This window comes from Aulostomus chinensis, chromosome 18 (assembly GCF_037954235.1).
Source record: "Aulostomus chinensis isolate RoL2024-O1b breed Wild chromosome 18, RoL_Achi_v1.0, whole genome shotgun sequence".
Lineage (NCBI taxonomy): Eukaryota > Metazoa > Chordata > Actinopteri > Syngnathiformes > Aulostomidae > Aulostomus > Aulostomus chinensis.
The window spans coordinates 2,154,745-2,170,000 of record NC_141337.1 but is presented as its reverse complement, the minus strand read 5'-3'; the positions used below and the strand labels follow the sequence as shown (position 1 = coordinate 2,170,000).

Below are 15,256 nucleotides of genomic sequence, written 5' to 3'. Positions count from 1 at the left end.
AATTTGTTCAGTTTGTTTTCACAGAGAAAAATTCAGTGTGACTCAAATGCATCATGAGTGAACCATGAGAACCCGTCAAGTGGGCGGGATTGAGACAGGAAATATGGCAAGAGCGACCTTTGATTCTGGTCCAACCAGCTGCTCCAGAGTAGACATTCCTCTCCATCCCAGACTGGGAATACCAGGGAGGCGGGGCACACATGGGTCCCTGCTGGTTTTAAAATCATGGGAGACAAAGACTTGACAATAGATTTGACTGATTATTCATGATTGCAGTAAGAACTTGGAGTTTCAATTCCAGCAACCAGATCTCAGGAAATGAGGGCCAATGTGTGAAGAGGACAGTGGTAAATACAGGAGTGTGGTGGTCGGGGACGTGCTTGACCACGTCTAGTGTCCTTCAGTAAGACACCAAGAACAGAACAGGAAACCAGGTGATCAGGTCAGGATGTGGTGGAGCAGAAGTGATGTAGGCAGTCAGGAGATGTGGACGCCTTTGGAGATGAATGATAGACACAGTTGTGTCGTGGCGATGTGCTGCTGCCCCCCCCCCCCCCCCCCCCCGCCACTTGTGATCTGATCACCTGAGTAGATTTAAAGCTTGTGTGTAAACAGGGTCTGGAGATGGAGGACGGCTGTGTGGGATCTTCTCACAACAACCAGATCAGATATGAGCTGTTGTGATGGAATAAAAGCTACAGGTCCTCTCTGGACCTTCAGCTGCCAGCAGACTTGTTACGTGCAGTTTGGTAAAGTTGGAAAGTTGTCCACAGATTTCCACGTCCAGGGTAGTAACTCATAAGCAAAACTCTGTTCTGTCTCTCCAGCTGCAGTAACATGGGCAAACTTCTAAAAGCTGGTTTTTGTCCAGACAAGCCGTCCTGTGGCCTGAACGAGCTACGCTGGTCTGGACGTGCTGTCGGCTGCGAGACCAGAGCGCAGGGACCGTCTACTCAAAACCTCAGTACCTCGCGCAACGTTTTGTACACCAAATTATTTGGTTTGTTTGCATTAAACAAGAATTAAATTCACCTCCGCAAAATGTCAAGCATGATGCCAAACTAGTTGCACCAAGCAGGAAACTGTTCAGATCTGATTGATCCAGACTAACAAAATCCAGGCGAGAAAACCTCCTTCCTTCAGTCTCCGCTTTGGCACGTTGTGTGTTTGACCTCTGAGCCTGCTGCGCTGCTGTACGCTGGCTTGTCCTTCACCTTTGTCCTCTCTTCAGTCGGGGGTCCAGGCCAGATGCCAATGCAGCAGATGGTGCCGCAGCAGTCAATCCAGTTCCAGCAGTTCCAGCAGGCCCAGCAGGCCCAGCAGCAGCAGCAGCAGCAGCAGCAGCAGCAGTTCCAAGTGCAGCAGCAGCTCAGAGTGCAGCAGCAGCTGCAGCACCACCAGAACCAGCAGCTGCAACAGCAGCAGCAGGCCCAGAGCCAGCAGCAGCAGAACCAGGTACACACCCTGCTAGACGTGGAGCTGCTCACCAGGTCACAAGGTGACCTGATCCAGTTCTTGCATTCGGGTGTTGAACCCCCCCATACCCTCAAACCAGCAGTACAGAACAGACCTCTTTACTCTGCCTGCCATCCACCATGTCTGCTTGAGTTTGATTTATCATGTACTGAACACAGAGACGCAGGTTTCCAGGTCCTAATGGACTCTGTTAGGACTCTGATGCTGCCACCAGGCAGAGATCTGACACTGAGGAGTCCAGTTTCTCGGTTTCCCACCGAGTAATCGACTAAATCTCAGTCTAAGGAGAGTCATTAATCAGCTGCAGGAAAAGAAAAAACTGAAGGACAGGAACAAAACTGCGCTTTTATTACAGTTAATGTGTTGAGCAGAAAATCCAGACTGGGATGACTGGGAGTGTGAAGGATGGAACGCTGCTGGTAAACATTTGCCTACACACGTGACACATCATGTGAAACGTGTAGGCGCCTGCCTGCCAGCCAGTCAGTCAGCTTGGCTGTTCTGTCGTTAGGAACGTGAGCTCATCGGCGGAGGTCACATGCCAACTCATAGACCTGAACCTGCTGCAGGACATGCTGGTCTCCTGAAGTTCTGACCAAATAAGGAAGCTGTTTTCATGAGGTCACAGACAGTGAACAAATCTTTGAATCTACCATCGACTCCCAGCAGTATCTGGTATTCATATCTGCTAATTCATTTTCTGTATGAGACTTTTTTGAAGCAATCGGGCGTGTGTCTCAGCACCAGAAGTGATGATCCAGGGGTGGTGATCATGTAACAGCAGGGTGGCGAAGGCTTGGTGGGCAGCCGCTGCGCTTCTAGCTTGCTTGAGTTTCTCTGAAACGTGATCAAATAAAAGAAGCAACATGGTTTGTTCCCTCTCGTGTGTCTGCAGATGCACCAGTCGAGGATACAGCAGCAGCAGATGGTGCAGCTGCAGTTGCAGCAGCAGCACGCTCAGGCCCAGGCCCAGGCCCAGGCCCAGGCCCAGGCTCAGGCTCAGGCTCAGGCTCAGGCTCAGGCTCAGGCCCAGGCCCAGGCTCAGGCTCAGGCCCAGGCCCAGGCTCAGGCTCAGGCTCAGGCCCAGGCTCAGGCTCAGGCCCAGGCCCAGGCCCAAGTTCAGGCCCAGGTACAGGCTCAGGTACAGGCTCAGGCTCAGGCTCAGTCCATCCAACACATGGTGCAGCAGGTCCAGGCCCAGCCGGGTCAGATGCCTCCGCACTCTCAGCAGCAGCAGCAGCAGGGCGGGATGGTGCCTCAGTCGCTGGCCGGCTCCATGGCGACGGCTCAACACGTCCCCATTAACTCACTGAGTCAGCAGCAGCAGCAGCAGCAGCAGCACCAGCTGAAGATGCAGGCCTTCCAGGTGAGAGCAGTTCCAGTCCAGCCCTCAGAGCTCCAGGACCTTCCCGGGTCCCAGGCTCTGCTTCTGTTTCCACTGTTGCTTTGTTGTTGAAACGCTTGGATCAAAGTTCTGGCGTTTTACTTGATGCATGAACGTTACACTTGAGCTCAATATTAAAGGGTTAAATTCATTTCTTGAAGGGATAAACCATTTTGTGTGTGTGTGTGTGTGTGTGTGTGTGTGTGTGTGTGTGTGTGTGTGTGTGTGTGTGTGTGTGTGTGTGTGTGTGTGTGCGCAGGCCCGGGCAGCCTTACAGCAGCAGCAGGCAGCACAACAAGCCCAGCAGGCTGCAGCACAGGCGCAGCTCAATGCAGCTGCTGCAGCCGCCGGCGCCGTACCTGGACAGGTGAGACTGCACGCCGCTGTACACAACAGGAGTCACTGTGTTCACTGGGATTTACAGACTCTTCTAGAATGTTCCAGCATTGAAACATAAATGTGAGTAGAAGTGAAGTGTAAGAGACAGGAAACAAATGTCAGCGCTCACCACTCGAGCACACGCAGACGCTGCATCACTTCAGCAGTTATGTCATCACCAGTTCTGTCCGTCCACCCCACCTCATCCACCTCAATCCAGCTCCAACATGAGAGTTTGGTCATGTGGTGAAGTTATGGCGAGCCGCTTTCATCCACCAGCTTCCTCTCAGAGTTTACTGCCGCTGAGATGATCAGACACCGTCGGAAACAGATATACTGGAGCATCATGTGCCTGTTGTCATGGTAACATGTCCCCTCTGCAGCTGGTCCGGCCTGGGATGCAGATTCCCCCCCGGCTGCCCCGGCCTACCCTGAACGCCTCCATCCCTCCTCCAAATACAGCAGCGGCAGCGGCGGCGGCCGCAGCTGCTGCAGCAGCGGCAGCGGCGGCGGTGGGTGGCCCCCCGATGCCGCAGCAGGTATGAACTCCGACGTCCTGCTCATCTTTGCCACCTGTTGTCGTAGGCTTTGATTCCCTCTACTATCCAATCACCCTCCTCCACAGGTGCAGCAGCATTCAATGATGTCATCACCCTCGCCGGCGCAGGTCCAGGCTGGGGGATCAATGCCTCCGCCCCCCCAGCCTTCTCCACAGCCTCCCACCTCACAGCCCAATTCTGCCAGGTATGAAGGGTGTCGGCCATTATCGTCCTGCTGAGATCACTTGGAACAGTTTGTTCTTGTGTCACATGTCTTCTACTTCCTTTCTGCAGCTCAGGTCCAACACCGTCTCCAGGGGGGTTCCAGCCCAGCCCGTCCCCCCAGCCCTCCCAGAGCCCCGCCACTGCCAGAACCCCTTTGAACTGTGGAGTCCCCTCCCCTGGGCCCCTCAACACGCCAGGTAGCCACGCACGCGCATACACACACAGGAAAACCGAGTGGTGAAGTGTGATGAGTTCAGGGTTATGTGACCATCATAAGCTCAAATCACCATCAGATTTCACTCAAACTGAAATGAGTTGTGTTGCCGGTGTTCACCTGGATATTCTGGTCCCGCGTGTGACAGGGAACCCCAGCTCCGTGATGAGTCCAGCTGGCGCCACGTCTCTGGAGGACCAGCAGTACATGGAGAAGCTGAAGCAGCTCTCCAAGTACATCGAGCCGCTGCGCAGGATGATCAACAAGATCGACAAAAACGAAGGTGAGCAGCGGAGGAACGCTCGCCATCGGAGGGCAATCACTGCAGTAGTGTTTACACTCTGTCTATAGAGAGGCAGTGTCAGTTGGATTAGCTTAGCGCGGATGCTAACACAACCGTCCCATTCTACTAGAAGATTTGAGCTGACTGTAACACACCCACAGTTTCTATTGTTACCATGGTTTCAGCTTCGGTAGCTGGATTACTGTTGTCCACGTTTCCAAGAACTAGAGAGGAGTCGATTTATTGACAGGCGGCTGTGGCCTTCGAGCCGGTTGCAGTCGTACCGTCTTCTGGTTGACTTTTGCATTACGAGGCAGACAAGCTAACGGCGGCTTTAGTTAGTCCAGGGAGTCAGATGAACCCAGTTTTCACACTTTTTTCCTTCCTCTTCTGGTTTGTTTGACAGACAGAAAGAAAGACCTGAGTAAGATGAAGAGTCTGCTGAACATCCTGACGGACCCCACCACCCGGTAACGACTGCCAAGACCAGCTGACAGTTTTCCTATGAGACACAACGTTAAATAAAACCAGCAAATGCTTTGCACCTCTCAGACATATTGGATATGTAGGGAGCGTCTGGAAGCGGCGTTGCTCTCTTCCTGAGTCCAAATGACCGCAGGCTTCGTCAGACACTCGCTGTTCTCCTCCTCACATTTGATTTGCTCTGCTGTCCCGATGATTGTGACTCATCATGTCTGGGACCAAGACGCTAACGGCGTCCTGTCTCTGAGTGAGGACACTCCATAGCAGAATGGAGGAACGGTTCATGTGTCATGTCCTGTTTGACCTTCAGGTGTCCCCTGAAGACGCTGCAGAAGTGTGAAATCGCTCTAGAGAAGCTGAAGAACGACATGGCCGTGGTGAGAATCTAGTTGTGACATCATCCCTCGCCGTCTCCTGCTGTCCTCTAATTCTTTTTTTTGTCTTGTCGTCCCAGCCGACTCCGCCGCCGCCGCCAGTGCCCACCAAGCAGCAGTATTTGTGCCAGCCGCTACTGGACGCTGTCATGGCCAACATCCGCTCACCGGTCTTCAACCACTCACTGTACCGCACCTTCGCCCCCGCCATGACAGCCATCCACGGGCCGCCCATCACGTAGGTCACTTACAGGTTACAGGTGTTTAAAGGTGAATGAGGGTCACATGTTGTCCTCTGTCCCTCAGTGGTCCTAACATCTCTGGTCGGAAGAGGAAGCACGAGGAGGACGAGCGTCAGACCATCCCCAACATCCTGCAGGGGGAGGTGGCCCGGCTCGACGTCAAGTTCCTGGTCAACCTGGATCCTTCGTACTGCAGTAACAACGGCACCGTGCACCTCGTCTGCAGGCTGGGTGAGACGGCACGCCGCCGGACACGTCTGCTCGGTCATGAACTCCTTACTGATGCTGTCGTTGTGTCCTCAGATGATAAGAACCTTCCCAGCGTTCCTCCTCTGCAGCTCAGTGTTCCCGCTGACTATCCTGATCAGAGTCCTTATTGGGCCAACGACGGCGAGACGTACGGTGAGTTGCGCAAACCATAGCTTCTTCTGACTGAATCACAGCTGGGCTTCTACTCAAACATGGCGGTCAGCCGGCAACCCCTACTGGTGCTGGTGATTCCGTTTCTCACCTCAAATGTTAACGTTCTGTTCAGCTGTCAAATGTTTGACTCGACTGCCATGTTGAAAAGAGTCCAGAACCAAGAACCACCCGATGGCACAGATCGTCAAGAATCTTGTCACTGCCCGTCAGAGCCATCAGTGATCGATGCTGTTGGGTTGGATTTGTCTCCAGGTTAGGTTGTTTGGCGTTGTCACGCTGGTCGCGCAAACCCAGAAACCACCAACAGCCAAAGTGGAAAAATGCGAGAAATGGACCAGAAAACTGTCACGGGCCAAAACATTCCATGTATTCTTGATATCAGGGCAGCCGCACAGATTTATGGGTAAGAGGAAACATGGAGGACACGCCGACGTCTTCAGAACTGAGGCAGTTCTCAGTAGACAGGAAGTAGATGTTTGACGCTTCCTTGTGTGTCGCATTTTACCTGTTTGAACTCACGGTCATGACCAGAGGAGCTGCGAGGCTCGTTGACGTTTGAACGTCAATGCCTGCTGAGGAAACAAGTTTGTTATGGTCATGTGACTTCCCGTGTCCCTGTCTATCAGGTGCTAACAGCTTCCTGCAGAGGGTCCACAAGAACATGACGTCCAAGCTGCTGCAGCTGCCGGACAAACACTCGGTGACGGAGCTGCTCAACACCTGGGCTCAGAGCGTCCGCCAGGCCTGCCTGTCTGCCGCCTGAAGCCCCGCCCACCGCTCAGCTTCATCTGCACAGACACTAGAACGTTTATTTAAACCTCGCTTTTTACCTGTAAACCATATTTCCTTCCTGTAAACATAATATTTCCTGATTGTGCTCTGCTCCCTGAACGCCTCCTGGCATTCCGTGAAACAGAGTGAAGAAAAAGAAAGGTTTGAACATGTAAATGTGTTTTTTGTTTCTATCGTGAATAAAAAAAAAACAACAACTTTTCATTTCACATTGGAAAATCTTTGAGAATCTGATGATTCGTTTTATATTCATCCTGATGTAAACATTTATGGTTGATGATGTCATTAGACCCTCAGATGATGTCATCTTCCTGTGGTCTGCTCCCATCTGAACCCTGGCCAGGAGGATTTTTGAAGTCGAGTCCACGATCAAACATGCATTGTTGTACTTCTCGTGGGTGCCGTAAGTCTCCAGCAGCTCGTCACAGTGAACGATGAATGTTGAATGATGAGGTTCAACGAGACTGAAGAAACCGAGTAAGGAGTTGGAGAATGCGTTTATCAGTTTAAACAAACGTTCTCGTGTGCGCCTTTTAAAACTGGAACGATGTTCAATATGTTTTTTTAAAAGTAAATTACTTTTGAGGGCCACATTTTCTTCCAGTTTCCAGCAAAATAATTTGAATTATTGAATTCCATCTGCTTTTTAATGTTTACAAATCCTAAATATCAGACATAAATATATAAACATATACACACATGTAAGTATACACGTATGCGTATACGTTTTTATATATATATATATATGATTTTCTCGTGATTATGCTGGCATTGTTTTCAGTCAATTTAGAAAATATAGGGCACCCATTTATTCTGCACTACGTCTCCCAGCTCCCTTCGCGCCGGCGTTACGTCACATTCCCGCGCCCTTCTGCACTGCGCGTCTCTTTCTCGCTATTTGGTTTAATTTCGTTTGTGCAGTGAGGCGGTGGCTGGCGCGCGGCTCCAGCAGGATGGGTCCCATCGAGGTAAAGTCCGTCAGAACCCTTTAGAACATGAACGAACCCAAACCTTCATTCCTTTTTCCACCCGAACCCGCTGCCGATTCTTCCCTCGCGCTTTGTCCCGAGTAGCTTGATCAAATGTTCCCTAAGTTCCAGTTTTGAGGTCTGCTAACTCAACACGTCTTCATGTGGAATTCTGATGTGTCATATTGGTGCCAGAGACGGTTCTGGTGGGTTCGGTTCCAGGTTGAATGAGTTTCCAGGCTTTCCAGACACTTAAGAGACTTGAGTCACTGTGATGTTGCTTGAAGATCACAGCGCCTCTTGCGAGTTGCTCTGAAGCACAGAAGCCTGATGATTCGTGAGACGTCGCTGAACACAAATTCATCGAAGTGTGGGAGCAAATTACTTCTTCAATTCATACTAAATGATAAATAAAGATCATGAGTTATTTAAAAAATAAAAAGCCTCCATCAGTGAGAAAGGATTACCTGTGAAAAGGTCAACAGGTCAGTGGCTCATTCAGGACCTCACCAGCAGGAGGCGCCACACTTAATTCCTCAGATGTTGGAGAATGTGAGACTTCTCTTTATGACTAAAATGTTAGTATATCAATTAACTGTCAGTCACTTTCTGTCCTTTGTCTCCACGGCAACAAGGTGACGGTGAGTCCTTGCCAGGAAGTCATTTGTGCCGTAGAAGACAGTTGTGACTTTTCAGCTTTTACAGTGAATTGAAACAGCTGCCGGCACTGTCAGTGGGGGGGGGGGGGGGGGGGGTGTCAAGGTCATTGAAGGCAGCTGCTCGTTAGCGGTGATGTCATCCAACCCTGACGGAGATAATTAGCATGTTTGTCATCTGCAGCTCCTCCACATGTCGGTGTTCTCCCAGAGTTTCTCTCCCTGCGGCCGCTTTCTGGCAGCTGGAAACAACTATGGAGACGTTGCCATCTTCAGGTGAGAGCCGTCGACACAGGTTCATCATTGATGTGATGATGACAGCGACGATGATGATGATGATGATGATGATGATGATGTTGCAGCCTCTCAGCAGCTCTGAGTCCGGACGCGTCGGGATCAAGCCAAAAACCCATTCTCTCATTCACAGGTGAGTTTTATCACACAAATGTTCCGTTGACGGGGGTCGTCTCCTGACATGTTGAGCGCCACTCCGTCGGCGCCGCCCACCCATGGCAGATAAACAACTGTCTCAGTGAGTAGGTGGCAAGATGACCATCAAAGACAAACGCCGCCATTCCATCTTCTTAACTGGCATTTGGCAGGAAGAGCAAACCAAGTGAGCTCGTAGCTGCGGGCCGCCAGGTTGATTGCTAGATGTCAAAGCTTAGAAGCCGATAAAAGCAGGCACATCTGCAGGCCACCAAATTCCTCGCCGTTGTCACCTTCATCCATCAGTTACCAGTTCCAAACATCCACGTCAGCCCCGGTAGAACCTTCTGTCGGTTCTTGTGTTAATCTGAGGAACTTTCCCGTCATTCCTCTGGCAGCAGCAGAAGCTCCAGCTGAAGTCGTCTGTGTGTCGGCGCCGATTTCCTTTGAGCGACGAATGTTAATGATGTGATTGTCGTCTCAGCTCACGAAGGTCCCGTCTTCTCCCTCCTGTCCACCGACTGTCAGCTGCTGAGCGCTGGAAATGGCGAGATCAGCGCCTGGAACTGGGCTGAACTCATCAAGAAGGTGCGGCCTGATTTAAACTCCGTGACACGTGTTGGCGAGGTCAGCGGCCATGTCTGTCTGATATCTGACTCTTTGTTTCCTCAGAATGCCAAAGCTGTTTGGACCAAAAGACCCAACTACAAGTGAGAAGTTGCTGTACTTCCTGTTCCTGTCTGACCCTAATGAACACAGCTGGTGACGCTGAGAATATCAGGAGTTCCATTCACAAATAAAAGAAATATCAGAACACGGACAAACAATGTCAATTGCACAAAAGCACTTGGAGAAACCAAAACAGTGTCAGAATTATTTAGCATAAATCTTCAATGTTAGAAATGAAAACAATCACGTTTCCTGTTTAACTGAGGATGCAAAAATCCATATAAGGACATTGTCATCCATATTGTACCCAAGTTACATTTCCTCAGGAGCATGCTGGGAACATCAGTTGACTTGTAGTCCCAACTGCAGCAGCTAGCTTTACATCAGCGTTATGCTATGCTTTTTTCCCTGCCTTGTCATTTATCAGGAGGTGTGTGTGTGTGTGTGTGTGTGTGTGTGTGTGTGTGTGTGTGTGTGTGTGTGTGTGTGTAGATCCAGCCTGGAGATCCCAGAGATCAACTCGATGATCATTAACCCTCGAGTGAGTCGACACAAACACACTCCGCCTGCCCGTCACAACCTGAAGCGTCTCTGACTCCCTTCATGTCGTCACCCGTGTTCGTGACTCGCCCTCCTCAGTCGTTCCCCTCTCGTCCCTCGTTACCTCAGAATTAGCGGCCACTGCTAATGTTGTCGCAGTGGCTGCTGAAACACCCACGTCAATCTTTTCTTTCTACAAACTGTTGTCCTCCGTGTGTGTGTGTGTGTGTGTGTGTGTGTGTGTGTATCAGGATAACAGTCTGATTGTCGGAGGAGGGGACAACAACATCCACGTCCTAGACCTGGAACGCGGAGTCTTCAAGGTCTGTGAGGAAGTCCTGGAACTGAGTGTGTGTGGGGGCGGAGCCTCGGAGACGGCGTTGGCGTGAACGCGTTGACTCGGTCGCAGTATCGTGAGATATATAAGAGGAAGTGAAGGTCCTAGTGGATGAGGGGGGTTCCACAAACGGTCATCACATTTTCTAGTAATAATTGTGATTTTCACAATTATTTTGTGAACTAATTTTTTTTTAAATGTAAAAATTTAAGTGGAAAATGAAACGATTGTGGATGAAGTCAGACGTTTAGTGCCTGAAACAATAGGAGGCCTGCAAGAGGATGAAGGAAAAACAAGTCTGTCCGTGAGAAGCTTCGTTTTGATTTATGGTTTAACGTCCTGTGACAGATGCCCAAATATTGACTGCAGAAAAGCTGTCATTGTTTCGATAACGAACACTCTGGTCCTCCGTCTTCAGTCGGTCCTTCAGGGACACTCAGACTACGTCCACTGCCTGGCTGTGAGGGAGCGGGAGGCGGAGATTCTGTCGGGGGGTGAGGATGGTGCCGTCAGGATTTGGGGTGAGTGGTGGGGGGGCCATGTTGGTCAGAAAACCAAATCCTGATGATTTGAATGGTGTTTGAACGGCGGCGTTCTGTGTCCAGACAGCCGAACGGGTCAGAGCGTGCACTGCATCGAGGTCCACAAGTACGAGGTGAGGCGCTTCCTGTTTACCTGATGCACGACGTGTTTGAATCATCAGCATGAACAATTCTGTTGGGAATTAGAAAAAAACTGGTGGAGACAACTACGACTCCCATGATGCATCGCAGCAAGACACAGCAATTCACTGACCATTGCCGCTTCACCGCTAACAGAACCGACGGCAATGATGTGATTTTCCAAATCCGTTGATGAGATTCAGTTGTTTTCAGTGTTTGTGCTCAAATCTACGGAAGACAATTAGAGCCGTGTGAAAAAATTAATTTGGAACGATAATTTCATTCAAATTATTCATCATTCATTTGGAAAGCTGCTTTGTTTGATGTTCTGACGTTGCTGAAGCTGTGGCGTGGTACCCGAGTTTCTGACAAGCAATTTTGACACAATTTAATTAATTAATTTCATCTCAGAGTTTGCCTTTTCCCCCGCACCTTCCAAATTGTCTTGAATGCATCATCGTATCTATTGTTACACCAGCTGAGTGTCATGGGTATTATATTATTTAGGTGGTCTAGAAAAGTACTGACAGATTCAAAGGGTTCATTATTCAAACTGGTGTTGCATGTGATGGTCACATGATGCAAAACAGTTTAAATTTTCAGGAACGTCGTTTAAATCAAGGGTTGAAACTTGAACGCAGAGATTCAGAAACCAGCCTCACAGCTGTATTCACTGCTGTTAGCTGTTAGCGTTGTATTTCGGTGACAGGATGCGATTGTCTCCAGTTAGCATGGTGTCAGCTGTTAGCCCTGCTTGACTCACTCATCGTATCCCCGTGCTTGTCAGAGTTGTGCCCGGCCTCAGTACGGGAAGTGGATCAGCTGTCTGACCACCGACTCCGACTGGATGGTAAGAAAATGCCAGTACACACGATGCATTAAAATTCTCCTGGAATAGTCTCCTCCCACTTTTTGTGTAGATATCAGTCGTGTTGTAGCGTTATGCTAATGTAGCTAATAATTATAACTTCTTTTTTTTAACCTTTTCTAGTAAAGCATCTCAGATGGAGCTCTTATAACTTTTGCTCCATTAATTTAACACTTAAAATTATATGTTAGCTTTTAAACATGCTAATTCATGACATGCTAGCATTGTTACTGTCAGCGCGTTAGCATGCTGGCCTGATCTCCCGGAACTGCCAACAGGACGAGCGCTTTTATGTTTTTACATGGAGCAAATATTTGTTTTCCTCAAAATGACGTCTGAAAGCTGGTCCATTCGTTATGATGTCAACATGTTAGCACGTTAGCATAACTTCATGATCACACTGGATTGGATATTTCTCCGTGAACTTGGGCGCTGAATCGTGTAACAGAGTTTGTCCTCCAGCTGTGCGGCGGCGGTCCGTCTCTGTCCCTGTGGCATCTCCGCTCGCTGTCCCCCACATCCATCTTCCCCCTGAGCGGCTGCCAGAGACAAGCCAGCTTCTACCAGGACATGGTGAGTCCCCTCCACCTGATCTCACGAGGGTGATGCTCCTCTCATGATGAAGGCAGCTCATTGAGGGTCAACCCTGGTGTCCTCATTAAGGTGGATACCTGTGTGTGTGTGTGTGTGTGTGTGTTCAGATTCTGGCAGTGGGTGAGGGTCCATTTGTGTCCCACTGTCTGCTGGGTGGGGAGGTGAAGGCTCAGATTCCCTGCACACCTCACAGCCTCAACACGCTGCAGTTGAACACCAACAGCAGCGAGCACAGGGTAAGTCCTTGAAGGCACCGCGTCCTCGCTGCCGATGCCTCGCGCCGTCAGTACGCTTGCTGAGAAGTCTCAACTGGGCGAGACATAATCCTGACGCTGGGTCAGGCTTCCTGTAGCCTGATCGGAACTCTATTCAGAGAACCATTTTTTTCAAAATGGTTGGCTTGTTGTCATGGTGACAGACCTGACAAATTGCCTGCGATGATGTCATGACCCAGAGACGACAGTGTTTGGGCTGAACTTATGAATTTATGAAGTCTTTTGTTTTCTATTTTGGTCACCAAGAGTTCTAAACAGCATTTTGGTTTTGGTTTTTTCCCTGACTGCACCTGAACGCATCACTCAGACACAGGCTCACATGTTTTGTGTCGACAGGTGTTGACGGTGGGCGGAAGCAGCGACCACATCGACGTCTTCACCAACATGTCCTACAGAGCCTTCTCACTCCGCTTCTGAGCAGTGCCACGCCGCCACCGCGTCCCCATGAGGACGGTTGAATCCTCAGGCTGGTCCTCACACATACAGGAAACACACACATTTGTATCTTAGAATCTCACCTCACAGCTTTTGTATCATTTTTGTCTCTTGATAATAAAATCTTTGTCTTCTTTTTATCGATTTGTAACTCACTTATTCTCCAGCAGGGGGGGCCACTTCTTGTTACAGACCTCTGCAAATTTTCCTGAACAGATTATTGTTTTATTTGCGAGTTTCTACAATTCTACAATTTCATTTAGCAGACGCTTTTGTCCAAAGCGACGTACAACACAAGCAAGAATTCAGACTTAATTAAGGAAAAGTCCATAGGAAGCGCAAAAGTGCTTCAGTTGTGATTTGGTCACAGGTACTGCCATCTAGTGGCAGAAGAAGTGTCACCCCCCCCCCCCTTTTTTTTTTTTTGGACAAACATACAACATGACACAACCCAGTTAGTGCTACATAGTCACTTAGTGCTGGGTCTTGGACCCTCTGACTGATTCTACCCCAAAGAGGAGAAGAGTCAGGTTCAGTGCCTCGGTGCTCTCTGAACAATTGAGTCTTCAATTGACTCTTAAAAGTAGAAAGGGACTCAGCAGAACGCACAGAGTTCGGTAGTTGGTTCCACCATTTGGGAACAACAGAAGAGAAGAGTCTGGCTAGAGATTTGGAGCAGCGCTGGGCTGGAAGCACCAGGCGTCTTTGGCATGCAGAGCGTAGTGGGCGAGAAGGAGAGTAGACCTGGATCAGGGATTCCAGGTAGGCTGGAGCCGTTCTTGTGATTGTTTTGTGAGCCAAGAGAAGTGCCTTGAATTTGATCCTGGCTGGACTGGAAGCCACTGCAGAGAAACCAGCAGCGGGGTGACATGTGCCCTTTTGGGCTGGTTGAAGACCAGACGTGCTGCTGCATTCTGGGTCATCTGCAGAGGCTTGAATGAGCCTGCAGGGAGGCCTGCCAGAAGAGAGTTGCAGTAGTCAATGCGTGAGATGACAAGAGCCTGAACCAGAATCTGTGGGGTCTGTTGGGTCAGGAAGGGTCTGATCTTCCTGATGTTTCACTTCTTCAATAAAAAAGTGACTCTACGCGTTCCTCTGGAAACGTTAATCAAGAACGTAGAGCTGAAGAACCGCAAGTTACGGGACAGTGAGTGGGAAAAAAATGAAAATGTTGAGATGAAATGAAAAAGCATGTCGCTGGAGAGGAACGGTGCAGGAAGACCTGTAAATCAGTTTGCATTGTAGAACAACCGGTTCGCTTGTGGTCGTCCACGGGTTCATGGTTAAATACCTGACAACAGGTGTGGGGTTCCAGCAGCTGGAGATACCAGCAGGTTCAGGTCTACATCAGAGCCACCAGTAAACACCAGACTGGTGAATGGTGGAGGTTCAGTTCTACATCAGATCCACCAGTAACACCAGACTGGTGGATGGTAGAGGTTCAGTTCTACATCAGATCCACCAGTAACACCAGACCGGTGGATGGTGGAGGTTCAGTTCTACATCAGATCCACCAGTAAACACCAGACTGGTGGATGTTGAAGGTTCAGTTCTACATCAGATCCACCAGTAAACACCAGACTGGTGGATGGTGGAGGTTCAGTTCTACATCAGATCCACCAGTAACACCAGACCGGTGGATGGTGGAGGTTCAGTTCTACATCAGATCCACCAGTAAACACCAGACTGGTGGATGGTGGAGGTTCAGTTCTACATCAGATCCACCAGTAAACACCAGACTGGTGGATGTTGGAGGTTCAGGTCTACATCAGAGCCACCAGTAAACACCAGACTGGTGGATGGTGGAGGTTCAGTTCTACATCAGATCCACCAGTAACACCAGACCGGTGGATGGTGGAGGTTCAGTTCTACATCAGATCCACCAGTAACACCAGACCGGTGGATGTTGGAGGTTCAATTCTACATCAGATCCACCAGTAAACACCAGACCGTTGGATGGTGGAGGTTCAGTTCTACATCAGATCCACCAGTAACACCAGACCGGTGGAT

The 15,256-nt window shown here is 49.7% G+C and overlaps 2 protein-coding genes across 4 annotated transcripts in view; both read left to right on the top strand.

The window, feature by feature from the left end:
• Positions 1 to 7,223, top strand: part of med15 (mediator complex subunit 15) — a 12,763-nt gene extending 5,540 nt beyond the window's left edge. Inside the window, exons 6-18 of one of the 3 annotated variants that reach the window (XM_086184488.1) lie at positions 1,232 to 1,455; positions 2,372 to 2,842; positions 3,120 to 3,227; positions 3,622 to 3,777; positions 3,864 to 3,982; positions 4,072 to 4,199; positions 4,365 to 4,499; positions 4,906 to 4,969; positions 5,293 to 5,359; positions 5,437 to 5,594; positions 5,663 to 5,829; positions 5,902 to 6,000; positions 6,648 to 7,223. In XM_086184488.1, the coding sequence (XP_086040614.1) occupies positions 1,232 to 1,455; positions 2,372 to 2,842; positions 3,120 to 3,227; positions 3,622 to 3,777; positions 3,864 to 3,982; positions 4,072 to 4,199; positions 4,365 to 4,499; positions 4,906 to 4,969; positions 5,293 to 5,359; positions 5,437 to 5,594; positions 5,663 to 5,829; positions 5,902 to 6,000; positions 6,648 to 6,784 (2,033 nt within the window). In that variant the 3' untranslated portion in view covers positions 6,785 to 7,223. The other 2 variants (XM_086184490.1, XM_086184489.1) reach the window with 2 other exon arrangements.
• Positions 7,224 to 7,665: 442 nt separating this feature from the next.
• Positions 7,666 to 13,362, top strand: thoc6 (THO complex 6). Its single transcript, XM_086184520.1, has 13 exons — positions 7,666 to 7,781; positions 8,622 to 8,713; positions 8,800 to 8,864; positions 9,351 to 9,454; positions 9,539 to 9,576; positions 10,028 to 10,076; positions 10,327 to 10,398; positions 10,831 to 10,933; positions 11,018 to 11,067; positions 11,862 to 11,924; positions 12,405 to 12,515; positions 12,644 to 12,772; positions 13,148 to 13,362. The coding sequence occupies exons 1-13, from the start codon at positions 7,767 to 7,769 to the stop codon at positions 13,226 to 13,228; spliced, it is 972 nt and encodes a 323-aa protein (XP_086040646.1). The 5' UTR covers positions 7,666 to 7,766; the 3' UTR covers positions 13,229 to 13,362.
• Positions 13,363 to 15,256: the final 1,894 nt, after the last annotated feature.